Source organism: Poecile atricapillus, chromosome 1 (assembly GCF_030490865.1).
Source record: "Poecile atricapillus isolate bPoeAtr1 chromosome 1, bPoeAtr1.hap1, whole genome shotgun sequence".
Lineage (NCBI taxonomy): Eukaryota > Metazoa > Chordata > Aves > Passeriformes > Paridae > Poecile > Poecile atricapillus.
The window spans coordinates 124,139,688-124,160,056 of record NC_081249.1 but is presented as its reverse complement, the minus strand read 5'-3'; the positions used below and the strand labels follow the sequence as shown (position 1 = coordinate 124,160,056).

The 20,369-nt window shown below is 43.3% G+C and overlaps 1 protein-coding gene, 1 long non-coding RNA gene and 1 other non-coding gene across 3 annotated transcripts; 1 reads left to right on the top strand and 2 right to left on the bottom strand.

The window, feature by feature from the left end:
• Positions 1 to 2,137: 2,137 nt before the first annotated feature.
• Positions 2,138 to 12,296, bottom strand: EIF4G2 (eukaryotic translation initiation factor 4 gamma 2). The gene is made up of 22 exons (XM_058845146.1): positions 12,145 to 12,296; positions 11,509 to 11,619; positions 11,312 to 11,377; positions 10,766 to 10,891; positions 10,308 to 10,410; positions 9,506 to 9,637; positions 9,348 to 9,414; positions 9,112 to 9,263; positions 8,562 to 8,672; positions 7,936 to 8,019; positions 7,754 to 7,852; positions 7,425 to 7,566; positions 7,173 to 7,333; positions 6,624 to 6,737; positions 5,727 to 5,852; positions 5,405 to 5,509; positions 5,105 to 5,320; positions 4,558 to 4,816; positions 4,137 to 4,341; positions 3,490 to 3,701; positions 3,259 to 3,380; positions 2,138 to 2,963 (listed from the first exon to the last, which is right to left on the bottom strand). The coding sequence occupies exons 1-22, from the start codon at positions 12,294 to 12,296 to the stop codon at positions 2,898 to 2,900; spliced, it is 2,931 nt and encodes a 976-aa protein (XP_058701129.1). The 3' UTR covers positions 2,138 to 2,897.
• Positions 6,408 to 6,582, bottom strand: LOC131575038 (small nucleolar RNA SNORD97). The gene has a single exon (XR_009276683.1). It is a non-coding gene; the product is annotated as a small nucleolar RNA SNORD97 (small nucleolar RNA).
• A 1,265-nt stretch (positions 12,297 to 13,561) lies between the features above and the next one.
• On the top strand, positions 13,562 to 17,325 carry LOC131583924 (uncharacterized). The gene is made up of 3 exons (XR_009278633.1): positions 13,562 to 13,754; positions 14,576 to 14,668; positions 15,403 to 17,325. It is a non-coding gene; the product is annotated as an uncharacterized LOC131583924 (long non-coding RNA).
• Positions 17,326 to 20,369: the final 3,044 nt, after the last annotated feature.

Below are 20,369 nucleotides of genomic sequence, written 5' to 3'. Positions count from 1 at the left end.
AGATTAGCCACAAGTTTTGCACTTGAGCACTTAAAAAACACTTCAGCAGCAGTAAAGATTGTGAAGAAGTTACCACCTCTCCTCATCTATGGAGAGACCACTTTGATGTGCACACTGCAGTAAGCACCATTTTTACACCAGTTTGAAGAATGCAGACCTGTTCACACTGCATGAGGTTTTTCCATGACCTGTGATGGCAATTCCACCTTTTTGTGGCATTTTCTACCATTTATGTTCTATTCTGCATTTTTAGTTGTTCTTTCTACAGTTCTCTCTACCGGAGCTCCTAACTCAGTGACCAGTTAGAAACAAGCAGAGCAGCAAAGCCTCCATGCACAGGTAGGTAAGGCTGTAGTAAGGACAGGGTAGACTGGGCAAGAATACAAGGCTTGGTTACTGTGTCAAGGAACCACCCACAGCTGCAAGCTCAGCCTTCTCCAAAACGTGGCAGAAAAGCTTAGCTGCAGGTTCTGGATCTGGATATTCCCAAGTTTTTACTTGCACATCCTTCTACCTTTTCCTCTCACCTCTGGTATAAGTTGAGTTGGAAACCACTCCTTCCTGACTTGTGGTTCCTCCTCCCCATCTTCCCTCTGCAGTGCACAGGAGCAAAGTGCAACACACGCTTCACGTACACATTACCAGATACACAGGAATTATTATATTCCCACACACCACTAAACCAACCAGCAGGAATAGCAAAGTTTATCCTTAAACAGACAGACTTGGAGAAACACAACACTATTAGTGGAACAATGGTGAATTTCACTTCACAGCACCTTACTACACTTAAAAATGCAATTCTGGAACAGCATTTTGAATTAATTAGGATTAAATGAACCTTGTATTTGTCCATTCTGTTAAATGAGTATTGAACCACAGAACCTTGGCGCCTACAGCACACATGCACCTGAGCCTGCACATGGAGTGAAGAGTGAAATCTGCACCCCAGTTGTTCGAGCAGTGACTACATCGCTCTACAGACAGGGAAGAGTTGTGAGTTTCAGAGGAACAACATACCAATACATGTTCTGGGAAGCCCCAGGCTGTGCTCACCTACTGCCAGCCAGGAGCTGCAGCTCCATCACACACAGCCACTGAAGTGCAGCTGGAGCACTCCTGTCTTCTAACTGGACCCCACACCAGAATCCTGTTCTCCCTTAAACTGCTGGATACACCCCATTTCTGAAATGCAGAGATGGTGCCATGGAAATCTGCCAGCAATGCCAGTGCAACACCCTTTATGTCATTTGGCTTGCACAGTATCTGGATTTCCTGGCCTCCACACTGTACAGAAGTTCCCAAGGCAGTAGCAGAACTCCCTGACAGACCACAGCTCACCAACTCTGAGACCAGAGCTGTGACTGGAGGTAGGGAGCCCTTCAAAGCAAACCATGACCTGGCTTTTCCAGCCGCAGCATTTCCAGATGCCCCATTCCAACTCCAACACCCCTTTCCTCAAGGCAAGCAAGAGTTATCAGCTCTAGTCCTTTTCTTGGGCTCCACTTCTTCTCCTCCTGTGATGTGTAACACGTTATAGGCTTCAGCACTCACACCACTGGCAAACAAAGCTCCAGTCCAGGAGCCACTACCCTTTAGCCATTACAAAAACATCACCTTTCAACAGGTTAAGTCTTGAGTATCAACAAGGACAAAAAAACTCACTGGGGACAAGGTTCTAAGAGGCAAGGTAATTTGAGTATTTAATAGATGACATTTCAAGCCTGTACAATGCAACATCATTCAACTCTTTTGTAGGGTTTTTGCCAATTTGATTTGAGAAACAGGCAGCTAATAGACAGTGCCACTTGATTCAGAAACATGCACGTGGCCTGGGGGAAGCTCAAAGCATTACCAAGTCAAAAGCACATACTCACTGATAAAGCATACATCGCACCACAAGGCAAACCCTACCATTTCTTCAGCAGAACTCCATAATTTTCCTCCTGTCACAACACATCTATAGTGTCTCATCTTGTCTGTGACCTTATTTAGAATTCATTTTCATATCCAGACAAGGAGTGTGAAATTAACTTCAGGATGGTTGCAGCCTAAGGCAACTCCCACTGATGTTTCCTTTCTTAAGTGAAGAAGTCATTAGCCAAAGCTTTTCTACCGGGAGACATTCAGAAACAAGTCAAGTATCACAATGTTTATTGATAGATACAAGTATATAAAATCAGGGCATGAACATGTCTTGATAAATTAAGTAGACTTAATTTCAGTACTGTAAGAGGGACCAATTCAAATTTCTCACCATGTCATGTTTCACACCCACAAAAACCTCCTCCAAAGGGCCATTAAACCATCTCTTCAGCCGATCAGTTTTTGTGCAAGTAAACTGTTCCTTTTAAAAAAAGACTTGTGCACTTGCCCAGGCTCAAGGATATTAAAACCTAGCACATAAAGCCCATTACTAGAGGTAGAAATACAGGCAAATATACTATTACGGCAACAACCATCGATTACAGTTAAGGATTCTCTGTAACAACCAAATGGATAATCAAATATTGCAACAACTCAAGTATTACACTGAGCAAAGTGCATTTCTACAGTATTCAGTGTTGCTATTCAGTTTCTAACTTAAAAACAGCCTATGATAACTGGCAGCAAAGAAGACCCTTGCAACAGACTGCTTCTGCTCAAGAACTTATGATGTAATTATTGCATGCTGCTAATACACTGTTATCTAAACATTGAAGATACTCTAAAATATTTTTATTGTAGACTATTAAGACATACTACAAAAACCTTTTGCAGAGAATATCCTACTGACATACTTCTGCTTTAAATATTGTGAAACATTACAGCGGAATGAATTTTCGCAGTGGTTAGGTCAAATGCAGTTACATCATAGCAACAGTATGTTTGCACAATTTAAGGCTTTGGCTGGTTCTTTAGTCAGCTTCTTCTTCAGATTCCTCTTCTTCAGCAGTTTCCAGCCAGGTTAACCACTGGTTTACCTGCAGTTACACAAAATTGGTTTAAGGGAGCAGGAATTGTTTCCTCATTAAGTACTTCTGCAAAACACTCATCTTCCCCCAGCTCATTTTAAAACACCTTTCAGCCACACTTCCACTACAGGCCTCTAGTAAATAGGAAACATTTATTTCACCTTGCTTTTAACTCCTTCCTAGTGAAATATTCCATTAAGTTTCTAAGTATTCACAAGTCTTAGACACTTCAAAAGCCTTCTCAAACACTCCAGTGCAGCAGAAAAAACAAAAAAAGTCTCTATTCTTATGTTAGCAGATTTACCTGGAATAAAGCTTTGCCTTTCCCTGGAAACTCTTGAGTAATATCTTCTTTCCATGCCAAGAAGGCTTCTTCTTCAATGATCTCCATGTCATAGAAATGAACAAAGAAGCGCAGTAACATGCCTGTGAAAGTGTATTTAAACTTGGTTAGCTTTATAACCTTCTCAACAGCTTACTGCATTTTCAGAAATGTAGGGATAAGCCAATTCAGGCAAGACCTCAATGCACTTACCTTTTGGAAAATTATTGTTGTAGCAGTGCACCTGGAGTGCATATAAAGCACTCACTTGCAGATCAACATGGTCATGGAGGAACTTCTGCATCACCGGCTTGAAGGAAAGAAGCAGCTGTTTTTCCTGCTCGAGCTGCTCTTTAGATGGAGCAGATGAAGAATCCGATTCGTCACTGGGTGGGTTTACTTCACTAGAAATATACTGCAAGAAACTGGACAGAAGAAAAGCCGAGCTAAGTTCTGTAAACTCAAGAGATCAAAGCACTTGGTATTTCAAGTTCAGATAGCTATCACTGCAACTGTTCTCCTGCTTACACCTGCAGTGAGGAGCAAGCACAGGGACTCGTGCTTGACAGTGCACCACAAAAATCCTTGTTTTGCCTTTGTTACAGCTGCACACTCTAGAAAAACACATGGGTCTAGACCTCCTAAAGAAAACATTTCACACTGATGCAAGCCTGGATACTTGCTTTTCTTCTCAAATACAATAGGCCTTTACTGAAGAAGGTCAACTGAGAACAATCTATCTCCCCATGCACTGCATCTCAGATTTCTGCAGAGCTACTACATTTGAGCCTTTTCAGATTTAGAGCCTTACTGGAAGTTTAACCAAACAAGTACTAAAATACATCAAAACAGCATCTCACCTGGTCATCAATATATTCACAAATCCCTTATCTACATGAAGCTTGGGTGAAATGTTATCTTTAATCCACTTATAGATGGCTTGAGGGGATGGATCTGATTTTATCTGCTTTAGCAGTTCCTTCTCCAGTTTCAGAAGCGGGAACAAGAAGCTAAGCCCCTTCCCTTCCAAAATCTCCAGCATGCGGTCCTTGTTCTGGTCAATTTCTGACGAAGAAATAAAGGTAACGTGTAAGGGCTTCTCAAGAGCTGTAAGTGATGGTTCATGGCTCCAGCCACCCCTTAAGAAACATCATTCCTAACACTAATGACAGCTAATTCCACCAAGATAATCCTGCATGTTATTTTACTCTGGCATAAACTAGAACAACATCTTGCTTACTCTAGGATCAGATGACAGAATATCTCTGTGGCAACTCTCACCTGGTAACATTTTCTGCATATTCACTTTGCTTTGTTGGAACAATTCTGTTAGCCATTCACGGTCTTGTAACTTAGCTAACTGCTGAAGACAGAGCAGGAAGAGAGGGAAATGGGTGCCGCTTTCCAGTGGTTGAGCCAGTTCGGAAATGCTCACCAGGTCTGAAATAATGGCACGGGCTGCAAACTGTGCTAAGTAGGATTTCACCAATGGGATGTCCACCTCCAGTTTGGGGCACTGGTCCAATACGTTCAGGAATGCCTAAGAAACAGTACACACACAAGTTGAAATTTGTAATTCGGTTCCTGTGCAACATACTATTCACAGTACATTTTCTGCAATCACTTGGAAAGAGGATCCCAGGTTCCAATTGCCCAAACACTACATGTCTTCCTTTCATCACTTCTTGTGCCCCTCACAGGTTCATATACTGTTTTTTACCTCCTCAGATTAACAGGACTTAACAAATATCTGCACACTGCCTTTACAGCAGCTACACACCATGAAGAGCCAAGAAAGAAGGACTGCAAGATTATAAGACAACAGTACCTGCATGAAGTTGTCACTGGTGGCTATTCCCTCCTGTTTGAGCAAGCTGATCAAAGTACTTGCTTTCTCTTTGTCCTCATCTGATCTATCTAGGGATTGAAGGATTACTTTGCTCAGCATCTCAGGAATGAAGTGTTTCGGAGCTCTCATTTCTCTCACAGTATTGACAGCCTCATTAGCATTTCCATTGTTCAGATACTCAGTCACAACAGCCTCCTGGAGAGGAAAGAAGTACAGTTAAACATTTTTTCTCAAGAGCACATCCAAAGCTCCAAGACTCACTACTGCATGCTAACTTACAGTTTGTTTAAGTAGCTCTTCTTTAGAAGGAGGTGGTTTCTTGGTGGTCTTTGCAGGCTTCTCTTGTATAAGTGGTGGATTTGTTTTAAGACCAAGTTGAGGCGGCTGAAAGAGACCAGAATTTGTTTCTTTGTAGCACATCTACCTTTGCTTATATCAAGTTTTACAATACAAAACATAAAAAAGCAGATGGGACTCAAAATTAGTTTACATTCTCCTCCCAATTCCTGCTCTGTGCATCCCTTCCCACATTAGAGATTAAGTTTTCCAAGCAGGAACAGGAAAGTATAGCAAACAACATACAGGAATTTTTTGTATTTACCTGTCCCAAAGGCGGTGTCTGAGTGCGTGGTGGTTGAGCACTGGGAGGAATCATAGTTATCTGGGGCTGAAGCTTTGGCACTTGGTTTTTATTCATTAAAAAAGACTGAGCAGGTCTCAGGCTAATCTGTAAACAGTAAGTCGAAGAAAAACTCAAACTGTTTCAAGTATTCTGACCAACAGTACACAGCCATGGACTCATTCCAACTGATCTCACTGAAGCATGACTCCATTTCTACAATAGCAATACTCAAATACAGATTAAAAGCCATGTATGTGTTCTGCAGCTCCCCCAAAAGCAAGTTACTGGCATTTAGTTCAACTGGTATAAAAACCTGGAAATGCTCCTTATAGATGCAGTATGTTAGAGACCCAAGAAGATAATCAGCATGTTTGCCGATGTATTTTACAGCCAAGACAAAACTACCAAATTGCTCAGAAATTGGGATACAAGTCTGGTTAACACTCAAAATCACAATGCAGTTGACTCTGCAGTTGAAATTTTGCCTACTAGCCAGTTCTAAACAAAAGAAAACAAACAAACAAAAAAAATAACCTGGTCCAGCACTTCAGGGTTTCCTGAAGTCTTAATTAAATGTACTGTTATCAATAGGATGCATGGGAACTGATGTCAGAGTAGTGTTCTTGGAACTGTGTGGGAAGGAAGGGACACCCCAAAAAATTGCCCTCATATCTCAGTCTTGCTCATAGGACGCTGGATACCCTAAGGAAAGTGAGGAGGGGTAAAAGGTGAAAGAAGAAGGGACGAAGGAGGAGAATGAGGAGGAGGAGGAGGAGGAGAAAGAGTTCCAGCATTAGTCCTCATAATAACGCGTCTTGCTATAATCATTGGGCAATATTTAGAATAGGCTGTAAATAATGTAGGCATGTCATGTACCTCATCTGCATTAAGCTGTCCTTTCTTAGAAAACCGAGGTGGCATATCCTTCGACTGTCCTTGTTGCTGGGATAAGAGTCCCTGATTCTGGGTATGGTAGAGTTGGCTTTGCCCCTATTTCAGAAAGGGAGATATAGAGAAAGAAGTGCAGATGATGGAGTGGCGTACATCATATGGTAAGTAGTACCAGAGGGACCAGAGGAACAAAGATTCTATTTGCCAGGAAGGGAGAAAGAAGGAGCAGGGGTGGTGGGAGAGTATCATCTATCCCTAAAAACAGGGCTATCTTTTAAATAAAGCACACCGTTCTGACCCACCAAAGCCACATGCACCTTTTCTTGCAGTGAAAAAAAAAACAAAAAGTGTCCTCCTTGCATCTTTTGTACAATTCAAAAAGTGGTTTAGAATTTTTGTATCAGCTGAGCATCAGTTATCAGAATCAATTCTGAATAGGTCTTTCAACATAAGCAGACTACAATCCATAACATACGCATCTCAGGAAGTGCTTCTAAAAACAAGCTCAAGTCATCATGCCAACATCTTCCTTACCTGACTTTTCAGAAAAGATTTGCCTAGGTCTCCAAACTGGGATTGAGCAGAAGGCATGAGGTGACCCCCATGGCCATTGAAGAGCTGGTTTGAACGATGGCGTCCCATGGTGGGTGAGAATCTATCCTGAATAACCCCTGGACCAGTACCAATTCCGCTACCTGGATAAGCAATGAAACAAATGACTGTTTTAGTCCTTATTCAGCACAGCAGGGCCACAGCCATCCCTGCACTCCTGAGGTGTCAGTGTACCTGGCATTTGTCCAAACATATCAGCAAGCCCTCCGAGTGGGTCCCTGTCAAGTTTCATCCTGGGTGGCATAAAGGGTCCCTCCAGAAAGAAGTCGCTTCGCATCCCTTGAGACATAGGAGCAGGAATAAAAACTCCCAGATCCTTTAAAACAGGAATTATAATTTTGGTCAGTTTTGAACAGCAGTCCCAAGAAAGCCAAGTTTTTAGCCCCCAACTACAGAAGTCCATCTGTTTTTCATCCTTAAGCCAACTGTCACTCTGTGAGAACTAAACTACTCCCAAGTGCACAGCACCAAGCCAGGCTCTGGACCTTACAGGCAACACTCACTTTTACTGCATCTTGACGGATTTGATTGATAGTCTTTGGTCCATTGTCAAGAAAAGCTTTGCGAGGAACCCAGTTGTGTTCTCTCAACTCCACAGTATCCTTGAAACAGAACAGGATATTAGGAAAGGATTCAAGACAATTTTACAAGAAAAAAACAGAATGAAGCCATTTTATCATCATACCTGCAGCAGGAAACGAATCCTTGCTGGCAATTCCTTACTTGACATCAAGGAGCGCATACGGGCAAAGTACTGATCCATTAAGGACTGGGGAAACAAAAGTTACAAGCTGGGATAATTCTATCAGTGCCTTGAGTGTTTTCACTCAAGACTGTCAAGACAAAATAATGCAACAAGCTGTCCTTTCCTGCCATCTCCAGCTCCTTGACGAGAAAGTTGAAAGATCTAATGCATCAAGGTATTTGAATCAGAAACAAGCAACACAGCCAAAACTCTATTCATTTTAAGCTTACATTCCAAATTCCTGTCTGTCACATCACCTAGTTAGTTCCTCAGCACATCTTTTCAAGCAGTGTTTAGAGAAACAACAGTCTCACTTATATGTCCTAATGACCCCAACTACATCTTTGTGAAATGTTTAAAACTGCTTTAAACATTTAAAACTGTTTCAAAGATTGGCTTTTTTCTATTAAGAGAACTGGTCTAGGAGCCATAGTTGGCACTCTTTTCTCTGAAAAATCAAACCTCTGTTTTGTACTTATGAATACTGAATACAGAAGGTTCAGGCAATCAAAAGTCTTAGCCACACAATTTAATTAGGTTAATGACTGCACTGGATAGGCACATACCTTGGCTTTCGCATGATCTAATCTAGGTCCCACTGTCCTCATTATCTGACAGAGGCACTCCAAATCCTCCCCCATATCTTTGAGTTGAACTCTCTTCTTCTTTTCCAAAAGCTGGAAAATTAAAGGAGAAACTTAGAATTTAAAAACTTTATAAATACAAACTTTGTACACTGACACATACAAAAACATTGTTTTGTTCTGAAGGCAAATGGACTTAAAAATTGAACATTAGGAACTGCCAATTTATAAGTGTATATACTTTGAAGCACCTATGGCACACTTCTGTCTACACCAAATTACATTTTCCCTTGGAGACAAATCCTATGGCTTTGAATAAAGCTGATTTTACTTCTTATTCATGCCAAAAGACAAAAGTAGCCAATGGATAATAGTCAAGAAACATTTATATGGCGTTTTATGCTCCTGCTCTAAGACTCCCAAAGCAGCATTAACATTTGCTTTTTTTTTTTTTAGGTTTTTTGTGTTTAGGTTTTTTTTTTCAGTTTTTAAGCTGTTTTGCTCCTAGCCCCCACCCAATCTGAATACTCACTGTTTTGATGCACTTATGAAGGATAGATTCATGAATAAGATCAAGCTTGCCAAGTTCTCCAATGAATTTGATGTTCCCCAGCATCTTGATCTTGGCAATGGCTCTCTGTTCCTCCTCCTCAGGGAGGAGGGGACCATCATGCTTATCATAGACTGGAAAACAAAGAAGCCTGTTTTACATGGCTGTGGGAAAAGACGACAAAATAGATTCACTAGTAAAGCGGTTCTAAAACTTACTATCAACATTTCTGGTTCGGTTTTCAAATTCATCTTGAAGTTTAGATATTAGGAGGCGTCTGAATGTCTACAAAAACAAAGGAAACAGTTAAGCTCATCATGAGGGCAGCTACAAATGCATGCAAAATTTACCATTCCAGATTGAGAGATGCACTCACTGTGCTTTGCTTCTGTCCTGGATGACTCTCTGCTGATGGGCCATCAAAGTTGGGTGCATCTTCTGCCAGTCGCAGACATAGTTGAGCGTACAGCGAGCTATACTTGGGCTCTTCAAGGGCTTTGTCTACGATCTACAGAAATTCAGGTTGAGCAAGGCAGCAGTAGGGTGCTTTTGTTATTAGCAAAGTGAGTTACAAGACACAGAATGGATTATACTACCACTTTCATTTAAAGTATCCTGTTTTCTGCTGAATCAAAGACAGTGTAGTACAACACCAGTCTTAATGCTGAAGCAAAGGACAAAAACCAGTGCATGCTACTGAAAAGCCTGTATAATCCTTGTCTAAAAAAACATTAGTTTATTATCCCAACACCTAGCTTAGTATCACCAATCTGATTTCGTTTAAAAAAGTGATGTAACAGTTACATCAGTGTCCCAGGAGGTCACCAGTGGTAGCCTTTCCAAAACCAAGAGCCTTGCTCCTCGGGAAAAGAGGAAAAGGGGGAGGCAAAGCAAATAAGACAGCTAACTAGCATCTTAGCTTATTAAAAAAATAATTATAGAACCCTCAATCACATTTAGTGATTGGGGAGACTTCTAAATGAGAAAATTGAAGCATTAAATCTACTTCCTCCCTATTAGATGCCTTTTTACACAGAAAGCAGGGGTGGGAGGTGGTGTTTGAATAATCCAAATACACAAAAGCACTCATGCTACTTCTGTATCCCATCATAACCAACCAACCCCCTGCTTTTTAGCATGCAAGAAATTTGTAGTTATAAGAAATGCAACCAGCTTACCAGCAGTATGACCCCTTTTAGGATGAGCTTAGATTCTACACCCACATTGAGGAGCTCAAGGCATAGCTTGTCAAACTTTTCAGGAGTAAGCTTATTTAGTATGCTACAGAGGAACAAAAACCAAAAACACAGAATATACAGATTGTAAGCATGCCGTGAGTCACTTTAGACTCAACTTTTCTTTTTACTTTCTAAGTCTATTAAAAATTGAAAAGTGCAATTTCCATTCAACTGTTTTTTTTGACATCTTCAGAGTGTGAAGTATCACTGAAAATACTAACCTGCTTACAAGAATTATTTTAAGTGTTTCTTGCTGCTATGGTATCAGGTTGGTTCCTTGCTAAAGTCAACACCTCCCCCAAACTCAAGGCCCACATCTTCCTTTCCTCCAGCTCATCTCTTATGTACACACTGTTATTGAAAACATAAGGAAAGAAGTAATTTCTTTAAGAACTTACCCTCTTACTTTCCTGAAGATTGCATCATGTCGTTCTTTGTCGTTTGCGGAGTCGTCATCTCGTCTAGTGCTTCGTGAAGGAATCCATTTCTGAGCGTTTTGCCCTGGGGTTTTCCCCAGGAACTCGCTACAAAATTTTGAAGAATAGGGTTGTTAAAACAGAAACAAGTGATTGAAAGAACTGCCCTTTTAACCTTTCAGTGTTGCCTTACTCAAACAAATTCCAATACTTGCTTTATTAAGAGCTTGCAATTGCCCCTACCAACACTGCAACATCTGCTGCACAGAGAAGTACTCAACAGCAACAATCCCTGGCACCCAAAAAAACTCTTCACACTTCTTAAGTTAAATACATGAACAAGCCCATGAACATCCTATCGACCGTGAGGTACACTTTCAAGGGCACAGACTGGAAAACATTCAAAGGTCTTTAATTCAGTAGGTATTTCTGGTACAACTTTAAAGCTAGCCTATTTTCAGTTCTATATTTACTGTCAAGCATACTCTGACTTTGAAATCATGCAAATCAAAGAGCAAGATTACATACCTGTTGCTGGCAGTCTTGGGATAGTGCTGAGGTGCACCCCTACCACCTCCTCCGCCTGAAGAAGCACTGTTAAAAGCAAACATGGAATCCTGGGTAAGTCCAAATAGCTCAGTTTTGGTATGAACATTACACTAATTCAAGATCTCCTCAAAGGAGATTTTCTGTTAGAAACTACTCATCAAACAAATAAAAGGTACCTGAAACGAGAAGCACCCCCTTCTGCAATCGCACTCTCCACTTTGGCGGCTTGACAACGAAGAATCTTCAAAAGAATAAAATTAAATTGACGGGGTAGGGAAAAACAAAACCTAGAAAGACAAACCAAGCATTCATATTATACTTGTTTACTATGAGCCATACCGTCTCAATTTAAAAAGTACAGATGTATGTTTGAGAATGAGAACCCTCCAACACCGAACTTTACAACAACTAAGAAAACTTTCATTCATGCAATACTTGGGACAGTCACAGAAAGGCCGATTTCATCATTTTAGCCATGTTTTCCAGCGAGGGTGAGGGGAAATACACAAGGGAATCATGGACTGAGCAAAACCCTCAAGCTTACCCAAAAGCCAAGAGTCCTCGCAGCAAAGAACTAAAGTACTTTTTTCTGATTAGAAAGCACAGTGAGTCCTTTATTGACGTTATTTAGAAACTCTGATTTATAATGGCACGATAAAGCGGCCGAATTCTAAAGTGAAAAGCTTTAATCAGACAACAAAACACAAGCTTAATGTAGTAAAAGGCGCGTATTCTGCGTCCAAATGGCGTACTAAGCTACCAAATCCACCCACCACCTCAACTTTCAGCTTGCAGAAAGAACCTCAATGCACTGTTCACGTAGCAGAAAGGCGAGCACGAGGCCACAAACGCCCCGGGGCCCGAAGCCTGCAAGTGTCCCGGATGCGCCCGGAGCCCTCCCGGAGCCGAGCGCGGCCGGTGGCCCCCGCCCGCCCGGCGCGGGCACGAGCGGCGGGGACAACATGGCGGCGGCGGAGACGAACAAAAGGCTCGGCCGCGGAGGGCGCCCCCCGCAGGCGCCGCGCTGCGCCGCCGCCCCCCCCCCGCCCCGCCCGGCGGGCGCCGCCCGCTGCCCGCGCCCGCCCGGCTCTTTGTTCTCCGCCGGGGCGCCGGGCGGGACCCGCTCCCCCGCACCACGGCGGCCGCCCCGGGAGGCACGAGGGGGAAAAGCAGGCGGTATCACCCCGCACCGCGGCGCCCGAGCCCCCAAACAGGAAACGTGGGCGAGGCTGCTGCCGGCTGACGCGGCGCTTCGGCAGCCCGCTCTCCCCTCCCGCGAAGGGAAGGCAGTGAACAATAGTAAAAGATGAGTTAAAAAATCATCTCGTCACCTCCCCACCGGCAGTGTGAATCCTCAGACAGCAGCCCGCTATGTGTAACCGCGGCTACTCCCTCCGAGGGAAACCTGGGGGGAAGCGCGGCCGCCCGCAGACCGCGGCCAGACCACCATCCTGCAGCCGACCCGAGGCAACTAAAGGCACGGCCCGTACGGACAGGCACTGCCCGATCCCGTCTCCCTCGCTCTAACCTGAAACGCTGCCGCTCAGCCTCCCTTCCGCGCCCGGCGGAGGCTGCCAAGCTCCTCCAGCCCTTCGCTCAGAGGCGGCGGGGCTCGCAAAGCCGGCAGCGGGAGCGGCCGCCAGCCCGGGCCGCCATTTTGTGCGGGAGAAACAGACAGGCAACTGACAAGAAAATGGCGGCCAGTCCGGGCAGCCGCCATTTTAGGCTGCAGCTGCAGCAGTAGCCGCTCACTCCCGGCCCCAAACCCGCGCTTCTCCCGCTATTCCCGCATTTCTCACCTTCCCTAAGGCCTTGTCAGCTTCCCCGGGTCCCGGCGGCTACCAAGGGCAGGGGAAAAGGCAAGAGAAGGGGGGGGAGGGGAAGGGAGCCGGGGACCGGGGCTGGGGAGGGGAAGGGGGGAGCGCGCGGGACAGGGCGAGTCTCCGAGTCACCACAGCAGCAGCAGCACCGGCCCGACGCCTCCCCCCGCCACCTCCATAGAGCGCCGACCGCCGCCGCCGCGTCTCGGGCGCTCCTCAGCAGCCCCACTAACTTTATCACCCTTCACGCAACCTACCCCACCTCCCGCCGGCACCCGCCAATCGCCGCCGACCGCTCCACCCGTCCTGCCAATCACAGCCGAGGAAGGGGGCGGTGCCAGGACCGGGGTGGGCGGCGGAGGGAGGAGGTTTGGTTGCGCCGTGCCGCCGCCGCAGTGCAGCACCGGTATTCACGAACGCTGCTACGCCAGGGGCTGCCGGCGCCGCCGCGCAGGGCGTCGGGGTCTGCGCAAGTGGCGCAGCCGCTTCATGGCGGCTGCTCGGCCGCCGTGTCCCTGCACCGTTCGCTGCCGAGCTGCAGCTCTCGCAGAGCTCCAGAGCCAGGAGCCTGCCGTGGGAGCTGCAGACACGTTCACAGAAGGGTACTTTAATATATATACTAGTATATATGTTCATAAGATTTTTGTTTGTTTGGGGTTTTTAAAATTTTATTTAATAAATTTATTTAAGCTCCCTCCGTCAGCCCACATTTCGGATTCGTCTGAGGTAAAAAAAATGAGCCGATAGCAGACAGTAGCCCTGAGCTTGCAATCAGACCCGGAGGACGAAGTTTGCTATCTGAGCTCCAGGAGGCTGTCTGTACAGATCCAGTTTCAGGTTTGCTTTTGGGGTTTGGAAACTGTTTCTCTGCATGTGCTTTTGACCGTGAACCGGCCTGTCCGGGGCTGCAGACACCCCTCGGACAGCCAGGGCTCAGAAAACACATTCGTGTTTGTCGTGGTAAGCACTCAGCTAATGGAGTGTTCCTGCTCCTGCTCAGTTGAACAAAACAAAGATGGCCAGGCTTACAGCTCTAGGTGGAAGTTTGACTATGGAGACTTCAAGAGACTCACCCGTGAGGGGTTTTATCCTTTAAGAGCCCGGCCATCATCCCAGGTGGTGGCTGAGGTAGCTTAGCTAGCTTTACCTTCCCGAAGGTCTATATGTAGTTGCCCTGGATGGCGCAGGGCAGAAAACAAGGGCTCTGGAAAGGTGAGTAGAAGCCCCAGGACCATTCACATCTGCTTTGTTCACACATCCGCCTTCCGCTTTCGGTTTGTGTGACTCACGGTTCAGATGACTGGGAGAAAGTGATCCTTGTAGTAACTCCTGAGCTGTGCAGATGGCAAGTCCCAACACATGATCCTGCACAACTTCCAGCTTCTTTCCAAAGCCAACCTCATTCCTAATGCTTTCAACACAGCGTGCCATCGTGTCCCAAGGGTTATGTAAGGCCTAAAGGGGGCTGTCATACAGGAGTTTTTCTGTTGCATCTCTGGGATGAAGCTTCTTCAAGGTAGGTTTGCCCATATCATACCTGTAAGCATTAAGCATAATTTACTCACTGGATTGTGTTAAGGAAAATCTCAAACAAACTACCTGAAAGTTTTGAGCTCATACATGTTAAATAAAGGTGACACAACTATGACACGTACTTGTCATACCAGAATTTTTATATAACGACACTTTGCCACATGTAACAATAACCACACTACTGCAACAGCTTGGACTTCACGGGTAAATCTGCAAGAACAGAACTGTGCAGAACACCATTAAAAACCATGGAATCCAGCTTGAAAGGAGGCGACAGTGGGCCTCAGCGACAGAGGAAACAGCAAAGTCAACAAGATTTAAACCAGTGTTAAAACTGATGAAGGTTATTGAACATTTTCAGGGTAAAAAGTATAAAAAGTTACTTGCAAATCTTAAAAACAGAAGTGAAAGCAGGGGTTTTGTTTTGGATTGGGTGGCAGAATATTCTCATTCAGTGTTTCCAGCACAAGCATTCCAGTACTGTTAAACTGTAAGTGAAAACTAAGAATTTATATATATTTGGGGGGGAAGGGCAGGAAGAGAACAGATTGGGAAACCTGCAAAACATTGTAGGTGCATAGTGACAAACTGTCACATTTCATTGTTTATTTTAAAGCATACTATAAAATACTTATAACAACAGAAAATCCCCCAACATTTGGTCAGTAAGAGAACAGCAATGTTTTCTTAAAGCTATGGTCTTTTTTTTTTTTTTAGGATTGAATGCTGAAGGATTCAGCAGGATATATGGTGTTCCATAGCTCACACTGACTTTGGCAGGTGGGAACCAAAGAAGTTTCTGTGCTTGGCTGCTCATAGCATCCCTTCAGATGTGCCACACTCTGTCAGCCTCAGAGACCTGCTGCATGAATACAATTGATGAAGGCAGTGAACCGTAATGCAGAGGACAAAAAAAATTGTGAAATGCCTTCTATTTCATGCATCTCACCTTCTCCTTAAATTCCTTCTCTTCTTGTCATGGGAGACACCATTATTCATATCTGAGAATGTAGCGGCCCAATTGTTTGTTTGACTTTTTGGGAAAAAATTTACCTAAAGAATCTTTTTTTCAGTCTATCCCCTTGACTTTGCCAATAAGAAAACCCCACAGCTCCTGTCCCCCCAACAAACAAGTCCTACCAACCAACCAAAATAACAAACAAAACAACCAAAAAACCAAAAAGGAATTTTATGTCTAGCAGTTGCAGTGCCACCTTGCATCCATCAGTCCCCTTTGTGATTTGTCCAAATTCTACCTCCCCTTTGTATTTTCCCCCTCTCTCTCCTCCGCTTGCACTGGACACCAGTGATGCTTTAATTCAAATCAGGTAGTTTCCAATTGGCATAGTGGTGGTTCTGGATTTTTTCCTGCGAGTCTGAACTTGCAGAATTGATGCATAATTCCAGCCCGAGTGCACTGCCACCGGTTATTTTGAGAAGGGATGTCTATCAAGTGTCTTGAGGAACCCTCTGCGTTGCAGGCTGTGTGGCACAGGAGTAGGAGTTGCTGCTCAGATGCATTATCTGACTGAGAGGAAGAGAGATGCCCCTTGCTGCACATATGGGAGAGCTCAGAAGCCGGGCAGGCTCCTATGGAAAGAGCCCATGAGATGTGGGAAAGGAGCTTTCAGAGCTGGGAGCTTTCCCTTACTGTTGCCGAGCTGGAATCACCACGACTTACCCAGTGTAATAGGTTGCCTTGCAGTGATTCCAAGGCTGATTCCTGCTGGGTGGGGGTTCCAGACAGTGCTGGTGACAGGGTGGCTGGGGCTGTGTGGCACTGCAGCACCCCAGTGCATCCTGCATCTCATCCCATGCTGGCCAGGGGGCTGGCTGGGCTGCCTTTATTCAGAGTGCCCCATTAAAGCAGCATGGACATGCAGATAATGTGAGCCAAAGCACCCGTGTAGAGAATTACTGCAGAGTAAGTAATGCACTGGCAATTCACACCCTAGTTTATTCCATGTTAATTTCTCCAACATAATCACCTCCTGCACCTTCTAATTTCCCCAACAGTTTTTCAGCCTGTGCCTTTATTCGCAGCCTTATTTTTCTCCAAAGCCATCGTGACCCACCCGATGAATGAAGTAGCTGGCACACACATTTAACTGAATGCGAAATGTACTCATTCAGTTTTACCTGTGATAGAAGCCTGTCTCAAGGAGAGCTGTACTGTAGAAAAAAAAAGCCTGGGGAAAAAAGAAAAGCAAAACCCAAATCCAAACTGAAAAATACACCTCTATTTTTCATTTAAACATTTCTTTTGGCACTTCTACTGAAGCAGAATGTTCTTAACAGCAAACCCATTCATACTGTGCAGATTGACTTTTAGAGGAATTGTTTGCATTGTCTCTTGGAAAAATGCACTAATAATACATTGGATATGTGCTTGAATTGTACAATATGGCGTGGATGGTGTCAAAGCATTGCAGAAGGCTTTGTGCTTGTTCTCTACAGGATTTTAATTTGCAGAGTATTGCTATTAAACTTCTGTATCTGTAGAGGTGACTTTGAGTGACACTGATTTAACAATACTCACTGAGGCAAGATCATTCCAACCCTTCTAGACAGTGGTGCACTTTAAGCCACCTGGGAGGTCCCTTCTCTTTCCCCTTCCTTTGGAAAATCCTTTGCAGTAGATTTCACTGAGCCTTCCATATAATAAATTATTTTGCTTTCATTCCGTTGTCTTCTGAAATGCTGCATCTAATACCTTAACTCACCAGCTGGATTCCTGCTCCTCAGAACCAGACATACTAAAAAAATATATTAAAAAAATCCACCTCCTGATTCCCAATTTAAGACTCAGAAGACTTACTGGATTTCTCAAGTGTAACAATATGTCTGGCAGTTACAATTGCACAGGACTCTTACGGTGGTTCTCCCTCTGAAATCTGGAAAGATACTTGGGGTGTGACTTGAGAATTAGCCAGTGAAAACTGCCTGGAATAGTCAAGTGTCAGAGATAGTGAGATTTCACCAGGGAGTGTTTGTACAGGCCGTGAGGGAAGTGAGGCAGTGCCCATAGCAGCACAGCTTGCTTTGCTTTCACAGGCCTATTTAGAACTGGGAATATTTTTAGCTGATATAATTGTACTAATGCATAATCATCATAACTTGCAAAGAGGAAGATTGCATATGTATTCCCAGAATGGTTTAGGACAACAAACCAACCGAAAAATAAACCCAGCAGTGACTGTCTTCTCATCAGGTCCAGTTCAGTGAAATATATAAGCTGCAAAATTTTCACATTCTCTAGTTTTCTAAAATGACATATTTTTTCATGGTCCTTAGCTCAGCAGAGTGAGTGTGCTGTGCTGCAATGTTCTGTTTCTGGCATTGGTTATCGCCACCTTTACAATAAAGTAGGAAAGATTTCAAATTTATAATTTTCATTATTGGCCAGGAGAGGAGTTTTTCTTTCTCCTAACCACTGCCAGCTCATGTTTGATTTACCTTAGAGCATGTCTATAATTTGTAATTTTTATAGTTATTAGAATTTCTATTTTCTATGTTAATGTCTAATTTTGACAGCTTTTAGGCCCTCTAGTAGCACATTTCAATGAGTTTTGTGGTTTAATTGTACGGTGTTTAAGAAGTAATAATCCTTGTATCAGTTTTAGGATGTATTGGCTTGATTCCAGTGTAATCTGCCTGCTTAAGTGGTTTTGTGGCAATCATCTTCTATACAAAATACTTATCATATTCAGAGACACCTACTGCAGCTGAACACAAAGTACAGTTGGTTGAGTTGGAAGAACATCTGAATGTCCTATAGCTGCATTGCATTACTCCTTAAAAAATTTGTGTTATTGATGAACTCAGAAGCATGGGTGGGAAATTACTATTACTGAAATGCTGCACATGACCAAACTAATGCTGCACACTTACCAAACTAATTTTGTATTTTCTTTCTCAGTGAAGAGGATGCTGTGTCGTGGTTTGTGTGTGAAGAAACAATAGGAATACACCACAGAACATTTATATACATTTATCTGCTTGTAGCAAAGGGCTTTTGTTGGATGTAAAGAGCTGCTCCTTGCTCTGTGCCTTAGTCTTCCATGGGCAGAAGCACAGAATGTCTTCTTACAATTTAAGGTGATGTTCAGGCATAATAGTTATTAGTGGTTGTCGTTAATATGATTTCTATTAATGAAAAAAAGAAAGCATTAATTATCTGCTAGATTTCTGATAGAACCACATTTTCTGATATTTAGGGATCGAAGATCCACTTGAGTGAAAAAAAGAATGAGGAAAAGCTACTTTGCCTTTCAGTCCTTAGGAGGAAGCAAAAATGCAGGGAAATCAGGCAAATAGTTATAAATCCAGGTTAACCTTTGGAAGGCAGTGAAGTCCTTCTGTTTTCCCTTGTTACACATTTAAAAAGTTCAAAACCTTTTTTTAATTAAAAAAAAAAAGATTATTATTTGTATGTAAGAGCATATTATTACAAACCTGTATTTTTAAGTAGGTTTGAGAACGTTAAACCATTAGATTACAATAAACAGCATTTCCATTGTTTGATCTATGGTTCCCTTTATTAAATCTAGCCTACTTTGAGTATGTTAAAATTGTTTTGCATTTCTGTATATTAATTTTACACTGTCATTCTTTAGTCCCTAATCCACTTAAAGCAAGTGCAGCTGCTCAAGTGCAGCTGTAATTTTTTTCCCTATTTTGGTGAAATCTCTTTTGTTTTTAAAGAAATTGCATAAAGGAAGTGCTTTGGGAAGAGAGATGGGAGAAGAGAACCAAAGCCACTACCAGAACATGACCTAAATTGGGACAAACATTGGAAGACTGTCAGATATTTAAAAAAAAGAAGGCTGGATCTGACTCTGAAAGTGGCTTCTATTAACTAGTAGGTATTTCTGGCTTCATGTGCCATGATTTTATGTCATACAGAAAAGCTGGTCCAGAGGAGGGCCACAAAAATGATCAGAGGGCAGTGGTTTTAAACTAAAAGAGGGTAGATTCATGCTAGGTATAAGGAAGAATTTCTTTACAATGTGGTGTGAAACAGTAGCACAGGTTGCCCAGAAAGGTGGTGGATGCCCCATCCCTGGAATCAAGGTCAGGTTGGACAAGACCCTGAGCAACCTAATTTAGTTGAAGATGACCCTGCTCATTGCAGGGGCATAGAACTAGATGAGCTTTAAAGGTCTCTTCCAACTCAAAGTATTCTATGATTCTATGAAAATGTTAAATGTGTTCTGTGGATTGAAAATAATTAATTCTCTGAGGCAATACAAGCCATTTCAGCACCATAGAATTATTTCCTGTTAGCCAGCTTCACAAGTTTAATGAACAGAAAATTGATAATCATTAACAAAAGGTAAAAAATACTTCAGACATACGCTTGAATAGCATGGTCCCATTTCTCTGTATTCTCTTTTGTGAAATTTTGAGTAAAAATGGAAGGTCTGAAAAGATTCTGAAAACCTAGTTCTTTTGCAAGTTTCTGGGCTTGTTTGGCTTTGCAGCCTCACATGGAGCTGTGGGAATCGCTGTATTCTGGTTGGGGAGCAATCTCAAGAAGGGTTGCAAGGTGAATATGGGGATATGGGGGAGTTCAGTTGTACATGTACTTATTGTAAAATGCCTGTAAACAGAGCACTCTCCAACTGGAGCGATTTTTTCCTTGGTAAAAAGGAAGTGGGTTTTTCTCTGTTTTTTTTTCTGGT